This window comes from Falco peregrinus, chromosome 5 (assembly GCF_023634155.1).
Source record: "Falco peregrinus isolate bFalPer1 chromosome 5, bFalPer1.pri, whole genome shotgun sequence".
Taxonomy (NCBI): domain Eukaryota; kingdom Metazoa; phylum Chordata; class Aves; order Falconiformes; family Falconidae; genus Falco; species Falco peregrinus.
Genome location: NC_073725.1, coordinates 67,581,788 through 67,603,752, shown reverse-complemented (window position 1 = coordinate 67,603,752; position 21,965 = coordinate 67,581,788). Strand labels below are relative to the sequence as shown.

At 47.5% G+C, this 21,965-nt stretch overlaps 1 protein-coding gene across 6 annotated transcripts; it reads left to right on the top strand.

The window, feature by feature from the left end:
* Nucleotides 1-1,745: 1,745 nt before the first annotated feature.
* On the top strand, nucleotides 1,746-21,666 carry SCAMP4 (secretory carrier membrane protein 4). Of its 6 annotated transcripts, none has more exons than XM_055805607.1 (8): nucleotides 1,746-1,826; nucleotides 6,690-6,750; nucleotides 7,188-7,243; nucleotides 10,050-10,178; nucleotides 13,282-13,438; nucleotides 16,530-16,631; nucleotides 17,580-17,697; nucleotides 18,426-21,666. In XM_055805607.1, exons 3-8 carry the CDS (start codon nucleotides 7,237-7,239, stop codon nucleotides 18,600-18,602), a joined length of 690 nt encoding a protein of 229 aa, XP_055661582.1. In that variant the 5' UTR covers nucleotides 1,746-1,826; nucleotides 6,690-6,750; nucleotides 7,188-7,236; the 3' UTR covers nucleotides 18,603-21,666. The 6 variants fall into 6 exon arrangements, with proteins under 6 accessions (XP_055661582.1, XP_055661583.1, XP_055661584.1 ...); XM_055805608.1 differs by having other exon boundaries at nucleotides 1,774-1,826; nucleotides 6,687-6,750; XM_055805609.1 differs by having other exon boundaries at nucleotides 1,808-1,835.
* Nucleotides 21,667-21,965: the final 299 nt, after the last annotated feature.

Here is a 21,965-nt window from a genome sequence, read left to right as displayed (position 1 = left end):
ATTTTTAAAAGGATGTTTTTTTCCCACAAAAATCATGGGGGTTTTGAAAAAAAAAAAAAAAAAAAAAAGTTAATTAAATCATGGGAAAACCAATTAATGATACGTTGCAAAAAGTGACTTTTTAAAAACACCATGTTTATAAAAAATGGCCTTTCAGTTCCAGGGTAGATGCTGGGAATTGCCAAGGAACGTGAAGCCAGCAGAGGACAGGTTCAAGGGGCTCCCGGAAGCACAGACACCCTCAACAAGAGGCGGCAGGACAGGATCTCCCACGCGTGTCTGTCCCACACGGGGCACAGCCAGGTCAGAGGCTGTCGCTATAAAGGTGATCCAGATGCCCCATGTCCTTGTCTCCAGGCTCTGCTGCCCGCTGCCCACCGTGCCTTCCTCCAGTAAGCACTCCCTGTCTTACTGGTGCTCCAACGCCTTCAGTAGCACTGGATTTACTGGGGCGGAGTGACCTCTACTGGTTTATAGCTAAATTATTCCTTGCATGTCAGTGATGCTTCTAGATCAATGTGGAGGCAAGGGGGTTTTCCCTCTCAAAAAATACCTGTCCAGCCAGCAAATACTGTGTCCAGGGGCAGTGCCGGTGCCCGTGCCAGGGAGCAAAGCTGGGCAACCTGCCTAGAGCAGGGGCTGAACTCAAGCAACGAGCCCCAAGACCTGTATTTTGGGGCAACTTTGCAGACTGGGGGCTTGTGGGCCTCAGCGTTGGCTCAGTTAAGCGTTACGAGGGATGAGCTTGAATCACACAGCCTGGAGCTGCGAGTTCTGTGTTTACAGAAAGCACAGCCCCAGGGCCTGTAAATATTTTTTAAAGTAGAGCAGGGTTTATGTATGACCAAATGAACAGCATTTACATGGAGCTGGTACCTTGGAGATGGATTGGTACATACGGTAAGGAGTCTAACACAGTGCAAATAAGAGGTAAGGAGCTACAGAACTGAACAAAAGGGTATAAATCCAGAAAGTGGGTAAGTGTGTGTGGCTGGGGAGGGGCTTCCCCATGCACCGCTGCCAGCCTGCATCTCCACAGAGATTTCAGAGCAATTTGTCTGTTCAACCATCACCACCCCATTTGGCCAAACAAGTCACACAGGCACTGGGCACCAGCAGGCACCAGCTCCACCAGCTGCCGATTTACCTGACTTAGGAGAGAAAATCAGCGGTTAATGGCAGAATTCCAAACAGCAGCCTTCTCAGTGACCACGCAGCCCTGGGCCCCAGCGCAGCCATGGCCTGTGGGAGCCAACGCTGGCAATAGAACGTGGTGAGGGCTGGCAGCAGGGCCCACCAGGCCGCTCGGGGACAGGGCCCACTGGTGCTGCCAGGGGGGAAGGCACGGCCCCGTCTGTCCTGGCGGTGGCTGCCATAGGGTTCATTTTCTCCTCAGTAGCCAGTGCAGGGCGCTGAGCGGGCTAAAGTAGGAAGGGGCCCGGCCATGAGAGCCAGGCCTTGCAGGCCGGAGACCCCCGCCTGCGGCAGCCCCTCCTCAGCCACCGCTGAGGCTCCAGCACTCCTTAGGGGCCGCCGACGACCCTCCACCCCCAGCCCACACCTCCGGCCCCTCAGCCCACGGCCCCCCGCCTGCTGAAGGGGCCGAGACAAACCCACCTCCTCCCGACACCAGTATCCCTGCCGGCCCCCGTAGCCTGAGGGCCGGCCCCTCACGTGAGAGGTGGTGGGGCTGTGCCGCGGGGCACGCTGGGAAATGCAGTCCCGGACGTGTGCGGCGCCGCGGCGGCCGCTGTTGCACGGACTCTGTTTCCCAGCGTGCCCCGCGGCGGGCCCGTGGAGCGGGGCTCCGGCCGCTGCGCTTTGAGGTGGGCACGGTGAGCGCCGCGCCGGGGGGTAGTGGGGCGGCCTCGGAGGAGGGCTTGGGGGGGAGCTGGGGGGGCCGGGGTCTCGCGGTGAGGTGGGCCCGCTCCTGGAGGGGTGGGCGGCGGCGGCCGGTGGAGCCGCCTCAGCCCCGGGCGTGTGGCGGGGCCTGCCTCGGGGAGGGGGGGTGTGTGGGTGTGTGTGTGTGTGGCGTGTGGGGGGCGGGGGTGGTGGGTGGTGTGGTGGGGGTGACGACGACGGTGACGGGGCCTGCCCCGGGATGAGAGGGGTGACGGGGCTTGTCCGGACAGGGGGGCGGCAGAGGTGGGGTAACGAGGGCAGCTGCGATGGGGGTCATGGGGACAGCAGGGGGATGGCGGGGGAGCCTGTGCTTGGGAAGGTATTGGGGACAGGTCTGGCGGGATGGCGCCTGTGCGGGGAGGAATTGGGGACAGCCCTGGCGGGGGGCAGGGATTGGGGTCAGCCCCGGTGGGAGCAGCTCTCCGGAGCAGCATGAGCGGGAGGTGCTGGGGGCAGCCCCGGTGGTGGTCGGCGAGGGGGCCCCGTGCCCCCCCGTGGAGCACAGCGGGGTGTATCGCTCCCCCCCTCCGGCTGTGCCCTGCCCCCCTCCCCCGGGGGTGCGGGGGGATTTGCCTGTCATGGTGCCCTGGCTGTGTGTGGGCAGCCGGTGGGACGCCTCTGCTGGGGCCAGTGCTCGGGAGGTCTCGGGGAGCACAGGGCAGGCCTGGGGGGTGCCCAGGCCAGCTGCATGGCTCCCACCCCGGGGGGGGGGGGTTACGTAGGTGATCCCCCAGGGGTTGTGAGGAGCGAGGGTGAAGCCTTTTGTTGTGTGTGGGTTTGCTGCTGGCTCTTTCGTGCATTGCCCTTGACAGCAGTAGCACATGGACATGTAATTTTACCTCTCCCTCTCTGTTCTTAGTTTTTTTGTGAGCATTAACGAGCTCAAGAAACTAGTTTGTGAACCTGTGAAGCTCATCCAGTGTGAAGCATGGTGCTGGCATCGCTGAAGGGGCAGTGTCCCACTCCATGAGGGCCAGCAGCATGCAGCGGGGAGAGGAAATACTATCGAGTACAAGCTGTGTCAGCTATATAAAGTCTAAGTTCATAAAGCTGAGCCAAGCGTTCTGGTGCCTTGCAGAATGACCACTGCTGCCTTGGGCTCTCTGGGAACCTCCTGATAAGAGTTGGGCATCTGAATGAGACTCAAAAAACCAGACTTTTCTCTTAAAACCAGTGCAGAGTTACTGCTTTCTTTTTAAATGCAACTGGAGAGGCATATGACCGAGGCATTCGCTTGTCTTGGGAATGCTGGAGGCTGTGTTGATTCCCTGCTAAGTCTGGTTTCAAACCCACGTCTCCCAGAGCCCTGCAGGTTGCCTCCCCCCCTGCCCCCCCCCCCCCCCCCCCCCAAGCTTTTAGGCCATTTGCTCTTCCAGAATGTCTGGGGTCTGCTGGCTGGCAGCGTGACGTGGCTTCCAAAAGCCTGGTCTCTGGTGATAGCCCTCATCAGAGAGGTAAGCTTGAACCACTTTCAGGAGATGTGCATTGTGCCCAGGTTTTCTCATTCTGCTTGTGCTCTAATTATTCAATCATTGTCTTATGAGGGAGCGTCGGCACTCTGTTGCTGTTATGTAAGGATCCAGCCCCTCCGTTTGCTTTCAGCAAAGCACTCTAGATTGAGCCCTTGAGTACAGATCTGCGTAGAAGCTCTTAGCCTAGCTACAGTGATCCTATTGGAATGAAAATATAAATGCAGTGCAGAAAATATCCTAAAGTGAGACTTCAGAAGCTGGTGAATTTTGCTGGATGGAAAGCTTAGGATGTTGGGCTCTTCTGAGCTTGGCTGGGACATCTGCAGGTGGCATTGAGAGAAGCTGGTGTCCTGTGAATCTGGTCTTAGGGGACTTGCCCCAGGTCACCAGGTGGGTTTACAGCAAAGCAGGAATTAGTTCAGCTTTCTTGGCCTGTCCTTTATTTCTTTCTTCTACCACCTTTCTCTCTTTTTGGAGAAAGTAGTAGTGAGAAATAACTGAAACTTTTAAAACTATTTACTGTAATATAGGCAGAATAAACAAAGGGACTAAATATTAACATACATGCAGCCATACAGTGTGCTTCAAGCAGATTGCTACAGGTTTTTCTTCACAAAATTTTACCCTAATCTGAGATGGTGAAACATGTTTCAGACTGAAGTCCCATTCAAAGTACTCACGTTGTTGTCCACCTAGAAGAAACAGTGCTGCTTGCATACGTGCCTTGGTTTAAAAGGAAAACGCTGTCTCTTAAAATGACACAGAGTATTTTTGTCTTTGAAACACTGGTGAAGAAAAGCTCCGGCTGTCTCCAGTGGGCTCTTGTGAGTCATGTGTGGTGGACTGTGAACTTAGGAGTTATTCATTGGCTGTCGATGAGCACAGTGGAAAAAGGAAGTTCACTTCACACCGTGGTTTCCTTAGCATGTGTGGTTTTTTCCTCCGTCCGCCAGCAGTCACTTATACGTGAAGAAATCTCTGCAGTGGACTGCAGGGTGTTGGGTTTTGTCTGTTCCCAACTAAACTGAAAATGTTCCGGTGAATAGAGAGCTTATTTATATGTGTTGTTATTTTGCACAAATTCACACGTGGTTGGATGATACCTGTTATGTACCCGTTTATCTGTATTTGCTGCAAATCTGTTTCCTTATGCCAGGATCTTGTAACTGGAACTTGACTTCAGGATGCACAGTGAAGTTTTCCCCCAGGAGTTTTAGCCAGCCGAGCTGAGCAGCATCATCTCTCACTAGACACAAGATTTTTCCCTGACTGTACATCTGAGGCCTGTTATCCCGAGTTTGCAGAAATCCTGCCCAAGTTAAATGGGCTAGGGAGGTGTGAAAACAGCGGTTGCTGTGCAAGCGTGTCTTGGAGCACTGAACAAAATTATTATTGGGTTGGATCCTGGAGTCTGAGTTCGTGCCTGCAGAAGGTTTGAGCTTGCTGCCGTAGGTGTCCATGGGGGAAAGGTCCCTTTCCTTTCACCGGGAGCTGGAATGGAATCTTAGTGCAGCTGAGCCAGTGGAAGGTCAATGCATTTCAGAAAATGATTATTTGGTGTAAAATTTCATTGTATGCGTTTATCCTTGCAGAAAGAAATATTCTTAGTGCTGCTTTGTGGTTCCCAAACACATCTTTCCTTAGGGAAATTACAGTCATCCCAGGAACTTCTGTGAGATTACTCATAAAGGAAGACAGAAATATTCAATAGCTTCTGTCATAGCTTCTTTATGTGATAATTTACTGTGTCTTCAAAGCATTAAACCATGGCTGAGATTTTTTAGGAAATGAGCAGGTAAATGAGAACAGCTGGGTAAAATGAGAAGCAAGTGGATCACCAGAATGCTGCTTTCTCTGTTTTGTTTTATTTATTTATTTGAGTTCAACCCACTCAACAGCACCACAGTTGTCTCCTTGAGCAGGGAGGGCACAGGAGAACTACTGTTTGGCCACGATGGCCCTGTGTAAAACCAGGAATGTGTCCTGTGGTCTTTCCTTCTGGTCCCTCCTCCAGTGGACAGACTGACACCTCCCACCACTCTGCAGCTCTTAAGACACTGGCGCTGAAGTACGTGACTAAATAATCCTCTTCTGGAGAAGGGCTTTACGCATTTGCTGATCTTTCAGTGAAAGATTCTTTTCTCTTAGTGCATTAGTGTAACTGGTGTTCATGTGTCATTTCTTCTTCCCCCCAAATTTACGGATCTCTGCTGGGAGCAGCTGCAAATGGGTGGGGTGAAGTTTTAATTGTATTCTTAACTGTCTTCATACTTTATTTTCTACTCACAAAATTTAATAAAGGCAAAGCAATATGCTTCCATTTCTAAATCGTAAGTTATAAAATGCCTGTCAGACACTGGGTAATGTCTGTATTGTGGAGAAAGCCTGGAGGCTTCGGTGGTGACGGGGGCCCTGTGTGTGAGCCTTTAACCAGGGAGTCCCAGCCCTGAGCAGCTCACAAGTGACACAGCTTTCCTGGCCATGCTCTGTTGCTTTCTTTAGACTGGTACAGGCAAAACAATATGTTTCCTCTATGTACATGTAGTTAAGCTTGTATATAACTGCATTGCTACGTACAGAAAGAATAAGCTGCTTGTACAGGTCCCAATTCTTATCAGAGAGCCGTTGTCTCCACTAAGGGCTGTGCTAGAATATCTCAATTAAAAAGGAGAGTAAATGCAACCCCAACAAAATAATTGTGCCAGTGTAAACTTTGCAATCTCCAGGCCGTGCACGGAGCACACAGGAGGACAGCACAGAGGTGCAGAACAGGGAAGCGAGCTGCTGTAAATCCCGAGGGCTTTGGATACAGCACAGCTATTCTGACCTCGATGCTGAGATTGCCGTCGGTGCTGGCAGCGGCGTGTGGTGTTTGGAGTGTATTTGTAGGGATGGGTTTTAGTCTAGACTTCCTTCATTCTTGATAGCTCTTGTCAAACCCTGCAGCGCTGGTTTAGAGGGTTGTTTTATGGTATTCCCTGTTTCCGTTTTGAGATTTCCAGGTAGGGGCACACAGTGCTTTTATACTTAACAAAGAAGGGGTAAAATCAAAGCTCAGCACAGATCTCTCTGCGGCCTTCATCTGTGTGATCAGTTCTGCCAAAATTGGCTACACGGCTGACGCCGAGTCAACTTTGCAGGATTTGATTTTTCCAGAATGACAGTCATGTTCAATGGTGGTAACAGGAAGAATGAATCTGCATTTTTAAGAAGGATTGTGCATAATTATTAAAATAATGGGTTGTGTACCAGCTGATTTTTTTTTTTTAATCAATTTACTTCCAAGCTAACAGTGATATGTGTTTGTTTCAGCAGCTGGGGAGGTCCACAGAGAGCCAACAAATCATCTCAACACCTAAATGAGGCATTAAGTCTGGTAAGCTTGTACAAATTTCTCTTCCGATGTATGTGCTTGGCTGGGTCCCGCTCAGATCTGTCTGTCTCAGCTTGTTGTCTGGCTGCAGCTGGAAGGTACACGTGTTCTGGCAGTGGCGTTCCGTGCATCCTCAGCCTTTGTCAGGTGCCACGTTTGTTTGCTGCTGAATAATAGAAGCCTTAAAAGTGGTTGACAGTGGGGTTGTGCTGAATGAGGTGCTGCCAGGTGGAGCTTCATACGAACCAGGAGAAATTGGGATGTTTTGGTCAAGTTCCAGCATGCCGACTTTGGGCAGTTGGAGATGAGCAGTTTGTAGTGGGAACCCTGGGCTCGTAGTCTGTCAAGCACTGTGCCAGAGGTATTTCTGATTCTAGAGGTTCTTTGGGTGCTGGTTAGTGACATGTGCTGACCTGATTATTTATTATTTTTTCTAATAGATCTGTTGCTGTCTGTCTGAAACTTCACTGTGGAACACTCTTACTAGAAATGGCAGGTAAGAGCACCTCAAAATATGGCAATGTAGGGAGAATGGTTTCAGAGAATGTTTCTCGGTGTGCTGTGATGGCTGTGGCGCATCAGGTGTGTGACATGTGTCCCTAGTGATCCCTAAAGCTCTTCAGCTCCTTCTGTTTTCTTGCCTTGGTCATACTCACTTCTATGCTGTAGGATTGACAGCTGAGGTTGCTGCTCTGGTGATAAAGGCTGAGGTGTGACCTGTTTGAGAGTTGGATGAGGATGACATTTATTCACAAAAAAGTACATGAGAATAATTCCTTCCTTAGAGAGGCTAAACAGCTTTCCACGGCTTTCCTAGCTGTACTGTTGACATTACTACATCTTAATTTTACCTGTAGTAAAATTAGTAACAAAATTCCTCCCAATTTTTTTTTAAATAAGAGCAGGTTCAGGACTTGTATACAGTTTCTGTTCATTGCTTATACAGCTTGGTTTATGAAAGCACAGGTTGTGCTTGCTGATCCAATATGTTGATCCTAGCTTTGATGGGAGTGCTGTAGCACTCCAAACTATGCAGTCAGACATGAAAGGGGATATTTTAATTTAATTTCCTTTATCTATTCTTGGAAGTAACCCGGAACAGTTGAAAACTACAGGGTCTTTGGGTGGGAGAAAGTGGTCATCTGGCTGCTTGCAGCTGGGTGACAACAGAGAAGAGGTGTAATCCTGATCTTTGTGTACATAGAAAAAAGTCTGGATGTATTTGGAGCATTTTGTGAGTTTGAAAAATGACAAACTGCAGTGGCTGGTGTCCAGCAGGCCAGTTGGTTTTGGATCCACCATTTGGGGACTTGTGCACTACAGGCTGGCATCAGCTCTACTGCCCATAACAGATCTGTACTGCAGGAGAGAGACAATGGAAGAGAGCAGAACCACAGTAACTAGCTACAGCTTCAGCTGTTGCAGAGGGACAGAACAAAATTTTCCTCATCCCATAAATAAAATAATAATAATAATAGATTGTTAGAGAATCTGCTTTCACTGTGGTCGGTTAATCTTGGTCTTATTGACTTCCCTCGGGAGCTGTCTCTAGTTTTAAAAGCTGTGCCCCCTTCTTTTCCCTTGATCCAGCATTGTTCTGTCCTTTTGTAGGCTGCTGAGACAGACTGTAGAGGAGAAAGCCCATTAGGTGTTTGTAGCAAATGAAAAATTAATGCTAAGAAGTCCAGATTCCTATGGACTTTGACTGCATGTGATGGGGTCAGCAGTAGATGTTAACCAGTAACTAATACCAGCTTTGGAGAGTGTCTGAATTAATGTAAAAAAAAAATTTAGCAAAGGTGGGTGAGGAGGGACAGGAGACTTAGTATTTGCTTTTATAAGGAAAAGGCTACTGAAAAGTCAAATTGGGCTAGTGACTTCAGACTTTATTTCATATTTACTTCTGATGTACTCACAGTGGGCGTTATCCTGAACATATTTTCTGCGTGAAAATATGCCTTTCTTTTGCATGAAGAAAGCCTTTTCTTTCCCAAAGCATGGCTTACAGCTTTAGTCTTCCCTGCCAACCCTCAAACGAAGAAGCTGCTCCTGCAAAATGTCTTCTCACACGGAGATAATGGCAAGAGAAGGGGATCTCTTGTGCTGACGGTTCTTGTTCAGACATTTCCTCTTGTCTTCTGTGCCATTTGGAGGTTTTCCCAGGACATTCTTCATCTCTTCCTCTGCTTGTTTTTAATTCTGTTTACTGGGGCTGAAGTAGACTAGACAATTAGTCACAATGCCCTGGAATCAAACTTTAACCAGCACTGGAAGGCAAGAGCAAACGTTCTCAAACATGTAGGAATGCACATGCAGGCACACACATAGACGCAGACAGATCTGCGCACCTGTCTAGAAGCTGACAGCAGCTTAAATGCAGAGGATTTAGGCATTTAATTACTTGTTTTTAAAACATATTTTTTTCCCAAGGTAAGGTTTTATTCACTCTATCACTTTTGTCAGCATTTGCTGATTTATTGTATCTGAATGCAAAGTTTTGGGATTTGGGATTTTGGTTTGGTTTTTTTCTTTCTTTCTTTTTTATTCTGGGGCTTAATCTTACAGGAAGAACTTGACTTTTAAAGAAAAAAGGGTATGTTCATGAGTCTTCTCACAACAAAATTATCCCTGACATCTCATTTGCCTTCCCTTAACTGGATGATATCTTGAGTATTAAATTCCAGTTTGAGAGATGCTTTCCAAAGGCGCCCTTCCTCACTGTCACACAGTCATATCTACTACAGGTCCTAAGGCCTGATCCATGCACCAGCAAGACTACTCAGAGCTTGTGTCTGAAGGTAAATCTGCTTGTCTGGATAATTGCCAGCTTTTCCTTGTGTTTTCTGAAAGGTTGCAACTAAAAATCTTTGTGCAGCCTGTTTCCCCCAGATGTTGCTGGCTTCTCCTCTCTTCCTGAGGAACCTTATCCTGGAGTTTAAGTTTTTTTTGTCTGTCAGTGCCTTTCACAGAACTTTACACTGATGTGTAAAGGTGTCAAATCCAAGTGTTGCTTATTAGTTCATTTCTATTCCTTGCTCTAAGCCTTGCATGTGCTAGTTTAAATATCATGTCCACTGCTGAGGAAGGAGAACAAAATATTTGGTGTTCAGGGTGAGGATGAACGTGCTGCAGCGAGTAACGTGAACGGCCAGAGCTGGTGATGGTTTCTGTTTTGATTCTTGCGAGTCCCCTTGACCTTGGGGTCCACGGGTGTGTATTGGAAAGGTGTGGAGGATGTTAGACTTGCTCAGCCTTACGAGAATGTTTCTGCATTCAGCTAATATCTGTGTTCTACATTGCAGAAAAGGTGAATAACTTCCCACCGCTCCCCAAGTTTATCCCTCTGAAACCGTGTTTCTACCAGAATTTTGCTGATGAAATTCCCATCGATTATCAGTCTCTGGTGAAGAGAATCTACCACGTATGGATCTGTAAGTTGAATTAAAAAATTGTGCTGGGAAAATAAATATGTGTAGTGAAAAAAATATAGATCTCAGTGACTTAAGTGCTTTAAAGTTTTGACTGCAATTAGTTGATGAGAAACAATGATTCCTCTTAGAATACTGTAATATAACTTTATGCCCAAATGTTAAGCTGCTGTGCTATGAGTCTTTGCTGCAAAGCAGCTGTTGAAGAAAGGAGAGAGTATCACTGCTAGAAATGTCTATTAGTAAATCTGAAGAGGAAAAAAGCAGACCATATTTGACACCTTTATTAATGTGAGGTAATGTTTTACTCCCCAAAATAGCTCTCTTAAAGTAATTCCCAACTCACCTGAAGTAAGATGAATAGGAGAATTTTAGGCAAGAAAATAAATACGGCCCATGTGCTTGCTACCTGTTGCCCCACCTTGCTATGGGAAGGCTCAAACTCCCCCGTGTTTGTGCCACCCACAGATCGAAGCAGAGTTTTCTAGCCGTAAACTGTCTCTTCCTTAGCTCTCCAGAGCCTGCAAAATGTTCCGTGTCCTCCTGGAGAAGGGTGCTGATCCTCTTGGTCACAGCTGGTGATTTGCTGATATTCTGTATGAACAGACCTCCTGGTCTGGGCTCGTGTTGTCTGGCTTAGCCATTCAAAAGCTAGTAATGAAAATTGACCATTCTTCTCCAAGGAATGAAATTGGATGAAAAATGGTGTGGCAGGCCTAGAAAACTACAGGGAATGCTTTGGAAGATTAAAAATCTTCTTGCCTTGCTTATCTTTTTTTCCCCAAATGCTTGTCATCCTATTTACCCTTCTCACTGAAGGAAAAGCTTGTTTTCTGCCAGATATGCATTTGGTGGCATGGCTTTTATTCCAGATGCATAGGATGTGTGTATGAGAGAGATTTGTGTGCATAAATAATAGCATAATCTATCACTCGATTGTTCTTTCGTTATTTAGAGATGCTGAAATGAGCTCTGTAATTTTCTTGCCTGAAGAAACTGCTTGTCCCTTCAGACTTAACTGGTTAAATGTTGCATGCTGTAAAGCTGCCTTTGTCTGCGACTCTCCCTAAACAAAGCCTCCCTCATTCAAGTTCATGGCAGGCTGGAAAGTTGCCAGCCATTTGGGCAACTAGTCTGCCAGTGGCTGAGGAGACCTGGCATTTGTCACCAGGAGTTTTACATTTACATTTCCATCTGCAGCACGCTTTCTTTTGGGGTCGTTGTGTCCTGCGCCCCCCCCTCCTCCCCCCCCCGACTTTTTGGGATGGGATGGAGAGAGGTTCATACATGGAGGGAAGGCAGTAAACAGGAAAAGGCCGGTGTTAAAAATAGAAACACACAAGTCGTTGCTAGAAGGTTGTATGCTCATTACTTTAATTGGATGTGAATGTTTTATTAAGGTGGATGGTGATTTGGGGAAACCTGTACCAGAGCTCCCACTACTGGAGAACAAACTCCCACCTGATGTGCAGGGAGAACCAGAAGTTCCTTAAAACTTCATAGGTGCTCTTGGCTTGGTGTTTTGTCGGGGGTTTTTTAGTAATTTTTGGACACTAACTGACTTCTGAAAATAAAAATTTGGAGAAGTACAGCTACTGTATAAACTAAATTTAAACAATAAGTCTTTTTTTCCCCCCAATATTAAGATACATCCAAACAATTGTGTATAAAGCCTTGTTGTTAGCTACTCAGAAGACATTTTCTTTGTAGTAAAACAATGTTTTATTTTAACTCTCATGTAATTCCTATGTCAGAAGCAGCAGCTGGGTTCGGGTACTTTCCATGCTAAATTGTCCCAACTGTGTTGGCAATACTATTTTACGACCACAAAACTTTGTAGCTGTTTAGCGTCCCCCAGGCTGTGTGAAGGCAGGTGGGTCTGGTCTGTGCCAAGAAAGAGGAGTCAGAAGCAGAGGCCAGGGTAGTGATGGGCATCAGAGGGCTAAGCCAGGGGTGTGCAGGTGTGCTGCAAAGCCACCACATGTGGTGAGGCAAGGAGCGGGCAGGGCATGGGCGCTTACCACGGGTGAAGAGAAATTCAGGGATTTAATTCTGGCTGAATAAATGAGGCCAGGGTCCAGAGTGTTACTGTGAGCTCATCACCAGGCGGTACGGAGGGTCCACCTTCTCATTTCTCTTTGTGCTAATTGATACAGGTTACCACCAGTTTTTTAAGAGTTACCCCCTGTTTTCTGAAATAGGAGCTTGTAACTGGGCTGAGTCTCTTGGGCACTGGCAGAGCCTGGGGGGGTGCAAGGACAGCTGCAGGGAGTCTCTGCACCATTGAGGGGAGCGTGGGGAGGAAAGCGGGGAGCCCCTGGCATGGGGTCTGCGCTCAGCCTGTGAAAGCTAGGAAGTGTGCCGCCCCGCTTTGCGGTGATATTGAGCTTCAGGGAAGGGGGGAGCAGTGTCACTTCATGCACGTTTGCCTCGTGCAGCACTGGTGCGCTCTGGGGGCTGTTGTCAACTGTTCCTTTTCATCCAAGTGGCAGGAACAGGGATGTGAAAAGGCCTTTAAGCCACCCCTGAGGTCCCAAGTTATCAGCCTGATTGGAGTTTGCATATCCCCTCACTCAAGGCAGCACTTACAAGCCCTGAAGCGAACTTCCAGGCTTCCTTAGAGGCCCAGGGAAGCAGAGAGCAAGCCCGCAAGGTGCTGTGTTGGCTCTGTAATAGCTCCCGAGGCAGCCTCAGCAAGCAGGGAGACCGAAGTCCTGTTGAGGCTGGGTGCAGCGCAGTGGTTTACACCCCTCACCTCTCATAAAGGGGTTTTGCTACAAATGGGAATCGAACCTTGCTTGTAATTGATAATAATACTGGCAGAGGACTTAATTGGTTGCTACCCAGCTCTCCGTCCTTTGGCAGATTCCAAAAGAGTTTCCTCATCCCTCTGCTGCAGCATTCCCTCTGGAGATGGACGTGTCTGTGCTGCGAGCTCCTGGGGCACGCAGGACCTGCGGCTCGCTTGGAGCAGCTGCGTTACTGGGCTTGAGTTTCCCACTGCGGCGTGGACCCTTCCTGTTATAACGTGGGCCATTTGTTTCCTTTTAAGCGTGAAGACATGAAGCTGCACAACCACACATTCTTTCCTCTGCCCTCTTTACAGTTTACTGCATCACACTAGTAGTGAATATAATTGCGTGCCTGGCGTGGTGGATCGGAGGAGGCTATGGGGTGAATTTTGGGCTGGCCATCCTCTGGCTTATCCTCTTCAGTCCCTGCGGCTACGTCTGCTGGTTCCGACCTGCCTATAAAGCCTTTCGGTAAGTAGGAGCCCATGAGGTGATTTTGTCTCCATGTCCTCTGGGAGAGAGATGTGTCATTACTGGGGAGTGCTCCTATGGAGCTCTCTGTCTGGGATAAAGATGAAGGACTTGTTGGCTGAATGTCTTGTTTACCTTCCAAATGAAGAAGAATGTGGCTACTTTTAAATACCAGATGTAGGACTGTGGGTCACCTGCCTACGATCGGAAGTGAGCAGTGGCAAACTTTGTCACTTCCATGAGGATGAAATTCCTATTTTACTTCAATATTTCAGGCGTAGCAGCACCCCCATATCAGTATAGCACTAAAATAGATACTGATTTGGTAAAGTTTTGTTGAGGCTTATTTTGATGGAAGACTATTAAGTTATTAGTTTTTGAGAACTCTTCTGGTTTTAGTCGCTAGGTACTTGAGAGCTTGGCTGTTTCGCTTTTTAGATAAAAGCAGTTCCCTGGAGTGAGTCCTTCTGAAACTCCACAAATATTTAAAGCTATCCTGCATTTTCACTTTAATTAATAATCATTTGCATTTGCTCATGCTTGCTGTGGATCATGAGGCATTATTCAGACATTAATGCATAATGCTTGTCAGAGCTGTGAAGGTCCCAATGAGTTTCCAGCCTGGCACAGGGAAGGGGAGGGACCTGCCCAGTGTCACACTGTGGGTCACCAGCAGACCCCACGCACCAGTCAGGGATTTGGCCTCTGGAGGTGAAGGTCCTTCTGGTTCCCCATTACCAGGGATTACCCAATTACTCTGGATTTTGATTATTCACTGGATTCTGTGACGAGTTGGTTTAGGTAACAGCAAAAGCAGCTCATAGAAATGGGAGTTGGCAGGTGGGGTCCTGTCTGTTTAGCGCATGCTAAATTAATTGTTTAAATGCTCTTCCGAATTTATGCTTTTTATACTAACAACACTGGGCATTTAATGCACTGGTGGTGCTTAAAACATCAGTGACTACATCATGGAGTACAGGGGAGGATTATTTCTGATGAAAATGGAAGGCCCACTGGGTCGGATTAATCTGAAAGTTTTAAAAGACATGAAAATACCAGCTCTGAACTCTTGCCCTCTGGGGCTGGGGTTTTGTCCCCATCCCTAGTTCAGAAGCCCAAGTGCCTCCGAGAGCCGGCTAGAGCTCTGTTCAAAGAGCAGTTTCCGTTCTGAGTTCTGAAGTCTGGGAAAAATTACTCCTCCCGGTTGACCTCCTCTGGGCTTCCCAATGACCGTTTCTAATTGTTTCTTTAATGTTGTTTGTATGTGTTTATGCAACTGAATACTGAAAGGGCCCTGAGGTTACTCTGTGTAAAGTCTTCTACAGTTAAAAAAAGAATAAGCCCTAGGGACAGACTGGCAAGCCCAAAGATCATAGACTTTGACATCAGTTGTAGAAGGGGCTTGAAAAACACTGATCTGATGGGATCATGGCTAGTTGTGACTCAAGAAGGTGAGGTCAAACCTATTTGCTCTGCTTGTTCTGGGAGGAGGCAGCCCTTTGATATTGGCATCATGTACTGTGAGGATGCTTTCGTAAAACCATCGTCATACATCTGCATCCAAAATTAAATTAGCTGCAGAGCTTTGGCGCTAGGGCAAAGCTGTTGCAAATCTGTACCAGAAGGCTGGATCAGAAATCACCTTTTCTGTGTATCCTCACTAATTCCCACAGATCCTTTCAAATGAAGACTCCTCCTGCCCTTTCAGGTCGTAGTTGCGAGAGTCTGTTTGAAGGCTCAGCCTCGAGCCTAATCCTTGTTAATTGGATTATGATAGGCATTACTGTGAACAGTCTGTGTTTAAAGTATTTCTTTCACACTGCTGTACTCTGAGGTGATATTTGAAGGGCGGAATCATGAGGATACTCAGGACTGGCAGTTTTCTGTCACAGCATCTCTAACCATACCAACACGCGAGGCTCAGGGTGGCAGGGTTCTAGCTGGAGGCTTTTCCACTTGTCTTGGAGTAGCCAGGGGTCCACTGCATCGACCTCACCAGAGTCTGGGGTCCTGCCTCTCTCATCTCCTCATTAGGCATCAGGGACTAGAATTATAATACTAATTAACATTAAAATAATAAACAGTTAAATACTTTAAGCAAGAGCTGCGAATGACTGGAACTCTTTTGTAAACTCCCCCTTGCACCAAACTGCCTGATAAGCAACCAAATTGTTTTTTTGCAAATCTGTTATGTAAATCATGGGCCCTTTGGGTTCCTCAGAGAGTGGGAGTCATTTGTATCATTAAAAATGATAGTTTGGGGAGTTTTAGATGTGCCTGATGTAGCTGGTTTAATGGGATGAAGATGTTCTGCTGCAGTTCTGTGGCAGAGCCCAAACGTGGGCTGGACAGTGCTGTGCCCCAGTGCACCCATGACAGAGACTGCACATACCTGGTCAGCCTTCTGGTTTGGGATCATGTGCCTGCTGCCCATTATACCTGCATAAAGTAAAGGACCTCATATATCTGGGACCTCTCAACCTATACATCGTGAAGATGTGGAGCCTGCAAAGATGTGAGAGTATGCTTCTGCATTTCCCCAGATGGGATACCACTTGCTTCTCTGGTGGCTGTTTTTCCTCCTGTTGTGTCCCAGTGCTGGATTATTAACCGTGGGCATGTAAGTGTGATGATGAGCAGCCACCAAGACATTCCCAGCTGGAATTCTTATGCTCAATTATCACTTTTAGCTTATGGGCAAGCTCTGCCTGCCAATGTTCAGGCCCCCTTGTGCCTACTTGCCAGTGGCTGAGCTGCCTAAGTGTCAGGCTGTGCTGACTTCAGACGTTTGGTCAGAGGGTTAGGCACTCTCTGTTACGCAGGAGACTGCCTCTTCTCATGTGTCGTCATATATGCAGTTTGGTAAAGCAGTTACAGGAGCCAGGCTTGTGGGAAGAGATTAAGTGCTGATGATTCATGGATCTGTGTGCTTTCACTGCCGGGGACAGAGGAGTAGCCTTCAAAGTACACGGCTGTAGAGGGACCTCTTCTGAAAAACCCCATTGGAGCGGTTGTACGTGATGGGGTGAAACATCAGTGTGAAGCAGCACGAGGTGCCAGTCTCCCCCTGATTTCCTCTCTTCTTTCACAGGTCGGACAGCTCGTTTAATTTTATGGCCTTTTTCTTCATCTTTGGAGCACAGTTTATTCTCACGGTCCTGCAGGCGATTGGTTTCTCTGGATGGGGAGCTTGGTAAGCAGGATGCGCTGACGGTCTTACAGCCGAGCACTTGGCTCCCATGCCTGAGTTTCAGGCTACGGGCTGTTTCCATGAACTTTTGAGAAACTGATGGGATTCTGTACAGGATGGAGAGGAAGAAACTTTCTCTTTTCCTCTGTGGTATAGTTATACCTGCTCTTGGAGTACACAGTTCTGTTTTCATTTGTTTTATTGGCAGAAGTCAGGTATATTCACCTGCTTGTTCTCTTTAACACCTTTTCTTCTTAGCCAGTTTCAAGATTCATCTGATCCTCTCTTAGCATTGCCCTCAAACTATTCGCAGCACATGGTGAGCAGTGCATGATGACTCACTGTTGGCCTATAGAGCGATTATTGTCAGGGTTCCCCTAAAATAAATGGGAGCATTTTAGTGTCTGTCCCTGGTTATGTTATAATTGTTTGGCATTTTAACTTTCTGTCGGTAGAGACTTGAGAGCAGTTCCTGCTGAAACTACAAATAATAGAAAGCTCTGGCACTCCATATAGCATTTTATTTTCTTAACTGCTGATGCTCTCCAGTTGTCCTATCTGGTTATTGCCATCAAAGGAATAGAGATGCAGTGTAAATCATAGGACCCTCGTGTTCCCTAATCCCAGTTCCAGTTTCTAGGCGCACGACCTCTGCACAGCTGACAGCACCTTGGGAATAAATCTTCTCTTCCCAAAGTCTGTGCAGCTGGCTGTCCCCTAAAGGTCTGAGAGTGGATTAGCGAGGGATGCTGGCAAGTGAGATTTGAGATCTTGGGGAAATACCTGCCTGAGCTGCATTTCATTCTGTCCCTTTTCTTCATTGCTGTTTTCATTTTCATTTTCTTTAAAGCTGCCTTGTAGTTTCTGGGTATGTCTAGACAGCTTTTCTGATAGTAAGGATACTTTAAAAAAGAAAGCTGCAATGATACTGTTTCTTTCTGTGTCTTCCAGCGGATGGTTGGCAGCCATTACTTTCTTTAGCACCAATGTTGCAGCTGCTGTGTTCATGCTGTTTCCTGCCATTATGTTTACAATGTCAGCAGTCGCCATGCTCATCTGCATTTTAAGGGTAGGTGCCTCAGATGTCTCTCTGACTTCGAGTATCTGCACCTTGTATCGCAATAATGTGAACAGGCAGCTTAGCAGCCACCCTAAGCCATCACTGCTTTTAAAGTTTTTATAGTGTAGTTGGTGTCTCTCAGAGTATCTAGAGGACAAATACAGATAACACAAGACAGCTGGGGCTGGATGTTGTCACCATTTCATGTGGCAATGTTCCTTTAGGGCAGGTGAAGCAAGCTGCATTACTCATTGGGGAGGTCATTGATGGTAAAGGTGAAGCATCTTGAGGTGGTGTGCAGTGGGGACTGGGTGGCAGGGTGGGATGTGGTCCTCTGTTCTCTGCAGAAAGAAGGATTTGGAGGTAGGACTGTCTGGGAAGCTTCAGTAGACTGATGGCAGAGGAGAAGACAGAAGCCCTGCTGAAGCAGTAGTGTCAGTTTTAGAGAAGGTTCAGCCTCCTGACCTGGGTTTGCTGCCTTGCTGTGGTATCCCCGACCTGAATCCCAGGCATGCGGCTGAAACAGGTTCAGGTCTTGGGTTGATATTATCTATGTGCACCTCTGTTCACTGTATTACTACATTTTTTTAGTGCTTTTGTGCCTTGGAAATACAGCTCTTCACAGAGGTAGAAATAAATACACGATCCGGTACCAAAGTGATGACTGTAGCTCTTCTGAGGAAGAGGTGTGGGTACCTGTTGCTGACTTTCCTCTCGTTCTCTCTTTCATCTGTTAGGTACATAAAATCTACCGAGGGGCTGGTGGAAGCTTTCAGAAGGCTCAGGATGAGTGGAACAGTGGCATGTGGAGGAACCCCCCCAGCAGGGAGGCCCAGTACAGCAATTTTTCTGGGAACAGCCTGCCAGAGTACCCCACAGTGCCCAACTATCCCCCAGGAAACCAATGGCCTTAAGCAGCAACAGCTGCAAACTGCCTGGATTCTCTTCTTTTTGGTCTTTTTATTATTGTTATTTGAAAAAGATCATTTGCATTCCCCCCCAAGCACCCCAGTCATCTTGGGGACACTTTTGGTTTTTGTCTCCTCACCACTGCAGAAGAGATGTGCTGTGTCAGCCCTTGCCACCTCTGGAGCACTGCACGGCCTTATCAGAAAGTTTTTTGTTTGTGTTGAGTTACCAGTATTTGCCTCGTTGCAGACTGAGCAACCAACCATTCACTGCCCTTGCTTGAGGGAATCCTCTCATGACCATGCGTGAAAAAGGCTTGACTTCCCCACGATGGCAAACACTACTGCAATGGCTCCTTCTCCTGCCTCCCTGCTTAGTTTTCATCAAATGCACAGCACACCGCTAAGCTGTCTGTAACAAAGGCAATCAGAGCATTAGTAGCAACTGGTGTTTTCTCTCCCAGATGAATAATCCGGAATTCTTCACTCTAAGGGAAATGCAACACCTAAATTACTTGGTACTAGCGATATCGAAGGTATTTGTAAAATCTACAACCTCATTTGCTTGCGCTCTCTGGTGAAGAATCCTTTAGGTAACGGTGCTTGCTGTGGGTGAGTGTCGTTCAGATGTGAAGTCCACAAGAGTCCTCATTTGCCTGGCTAGGACTGTTGTTATGCTAGAAATCTTGCTTTCCCTGCTGCTAAAAGTTTTTGCTGGATCTGTGTGCTTCAAAGGTGCAGTTTCATCTCACGTGGTTAATGATTGCTCACTAAAAGCATGATTCAAAGCCCACTGGAAACGATTAAAAAGCTGGCTGACACTGGGCTTTGGACCTGGCTACCTGGGTGATGTTCACCCTGTCACAGGTAGGCAGCACGAGATCTCTGCGCCATCTAACTTCCACTTAGGTGGCATTGGGGTTTTGTGCTGACCCAAGAAATGCCCTGCTAGACACACCTTGCCCTGTTGGGACAACTGTTTTTCTGGGCTCCCAGCCAAGTAGCCAGATGCAAGGTAGCTATACTGGGGTCCAGGTGTGGTTTGGGAATAATTCTATTACAATGAATAGTTTTAATCCTGCCTTTTACTGATGTAGTTGAAATCCACATGTTACGCAGTGGAGTCTGATAGACCAAGGAATGCTTGTTAGTCCTCATAACTGATGCTAGCTGTGCGGACCTGGGCTGTCTCTGTGTGTAGCCAGCAGCACTTTCCTTCCATGCGTGAGCAGGGAGAGAGAGATTCTTGCCTTTCTCCCCAAATTGGCTAAAGAGAGAATAAAGCTGCTGAGAGGGATTGTTTTCCCTGAGAGCTAGCATCTGTCTCGTCGTTCATCTCCATTCTGTGCACGCATGTCAGGGCTCCTGTAGCCTGAGCCATCCAATTCCCCTGTGTCCTACAGTGATCCAGGCAGCAAAGGCTGCAGGTTTTTCTTCTCCCTCGACAGCCTGCAGTGAATTTTTTCAAACCCATCAAAACTGGGAGGTCGGTTCCCAATGTTTTTTGTAGGGAGTGAGTGTTCAAAGTCTTCAGCTCTGAACATTTTGGCCGATGATCCTGTGAAGGACAGAGTGCTCCACTGCAGAGACTTGGGAGGTGTTGGGCACCGTGTGGGTCAGACCCAGAGCCTGCTTGGCTTGGCAGGCTGTTGGATGGGATGCCAGAGGTGTTGCGGTGTAAATGGAGTCACTCCAAATTCACACCAAGTAATTGGAGAACAAAGCTGTCTCCCAGAAAGGGACAGGGAGGTTGTCCTAGCTAGGTGGAACTGATTTGCAAGTGATCTTTTGAAAACTGTCTCTACATGTGCCTTATCTAATAATAGTTCACGAAGGAGAGCTCTTCCTTCCCCATTGCCCCTGCAGAACTTCCCATTTGCTCTATTAACTTTTCCTGTGTCATACTGTAAATACTAAATGAAGTACAGCTCGGAGTCTGCGTGACATCTTTGTTACTAGGGCCAAAGCGAAAGCAAACATGAATCAGAGAGCAGAGCCTCCCTGAATTCCCGTTTACAAGCAACACTGATGTGCTGCTGCAGAACCAGCCTTTTGCTGGATCTGGGATGTTTAACATGCTCCGAACATGAGGGTTTTTTTTTCTTGCGAGTGTGCAATGTGCTTGTAAGTACCAACGCTTGAAGCCTTCTTAACAGAACATGGTCTGATCACATTGTCAAGCTTTTAGGTGCCTTTGTCTTGTGTCAAGTGTAATTTTAAGTGTTCTTTGTCGCTTGCCATCAGAGAGTGATAAAAGAACTGCCTGATAATTAACTCCCTGGAAATACGATTGCACTAAGGGGGAGTGAGACATGGTTAACGGGGTCGAGTGCTAGGCTGGCCATGCTTGGAAGCCAGAACATGGTGTACCTCTGTGCCACACTCCCTCTGGCCCTGCCCCTCATCACCCTCAGCTTCTTGCCAAAAGTTTTCAAAAGCAATTGGTGTCTGTGCTTTTTTAGTGTGCCAGGTTGGAGGTTTCAACATAACCAAGAGGGGAGGTGTTGCTAGGGACTCTGCATCCTGCTTCTTTCTTTCTCTTTTCTTTTTTTCTCTCTTCTGCCCCCCCGCCTTTGGATAATCTGGGGTGCTGACGGAAGCACCTACCTTCAGTCATGGTGAAAATGCTTGATGCAAGGAGAGGAGGTACTCGGGAGCCTGCCCACCAAAACAGTTGGAGCCAGACACCAAAATTGCGCCTCATTAGCATACACTGCCTGAGATCTCTACAGAGCTTAAGTGAACCTCTCTGGTTGGGATCTGCCATCTCTCATCCCCCCTCCATCCCCTCCAATGCCAGAAACCGTAATTCCAGACAGTTGACTCAGCACGCTGCGTGAACTACTGTGGCTTGTTTTTTTGGACAACTCTGTATGTTTTTAAATGTTTACATTAGATTTATAAGACTTGTTAACACCATTAACCTGGACCTGGCTCCTGGTTTCGTTGAGCATCACGTGGCGTGTATGTGTGCAATGTGTCATGTCACTTGTGGAGCTCTGGTCTTTGTGTTTTTCTTCTGATCACAAGACAATAAATGCTCATCCTGTGCTTGATGAGAAGAACTGGCCGCATTAGAGAAGTGTGTCTGTTCCTAGGTAACCAGAGTTATCTGGCAGAGGGAAATGGCGAAATCTATTTTCCTCCAAAGTCTCCCACTGCATGTTGTTTTTTCTTTGAAAGAACAGCACGTTTACAGATAAAGCTCATCCTCTGCGCTGGGGACTGGCATGAGAGTAGCACGCTGTGGTTTGGACTCTTACAGATGCCCGATAAGCTCTTGCCAAAGGTGCTGCCATTATTCTCATCTTCTGTTGAAGGGAATGGAGAGCACAGGTGTGGGTGGTGGTGAGAAGGTCCCATCTCCCG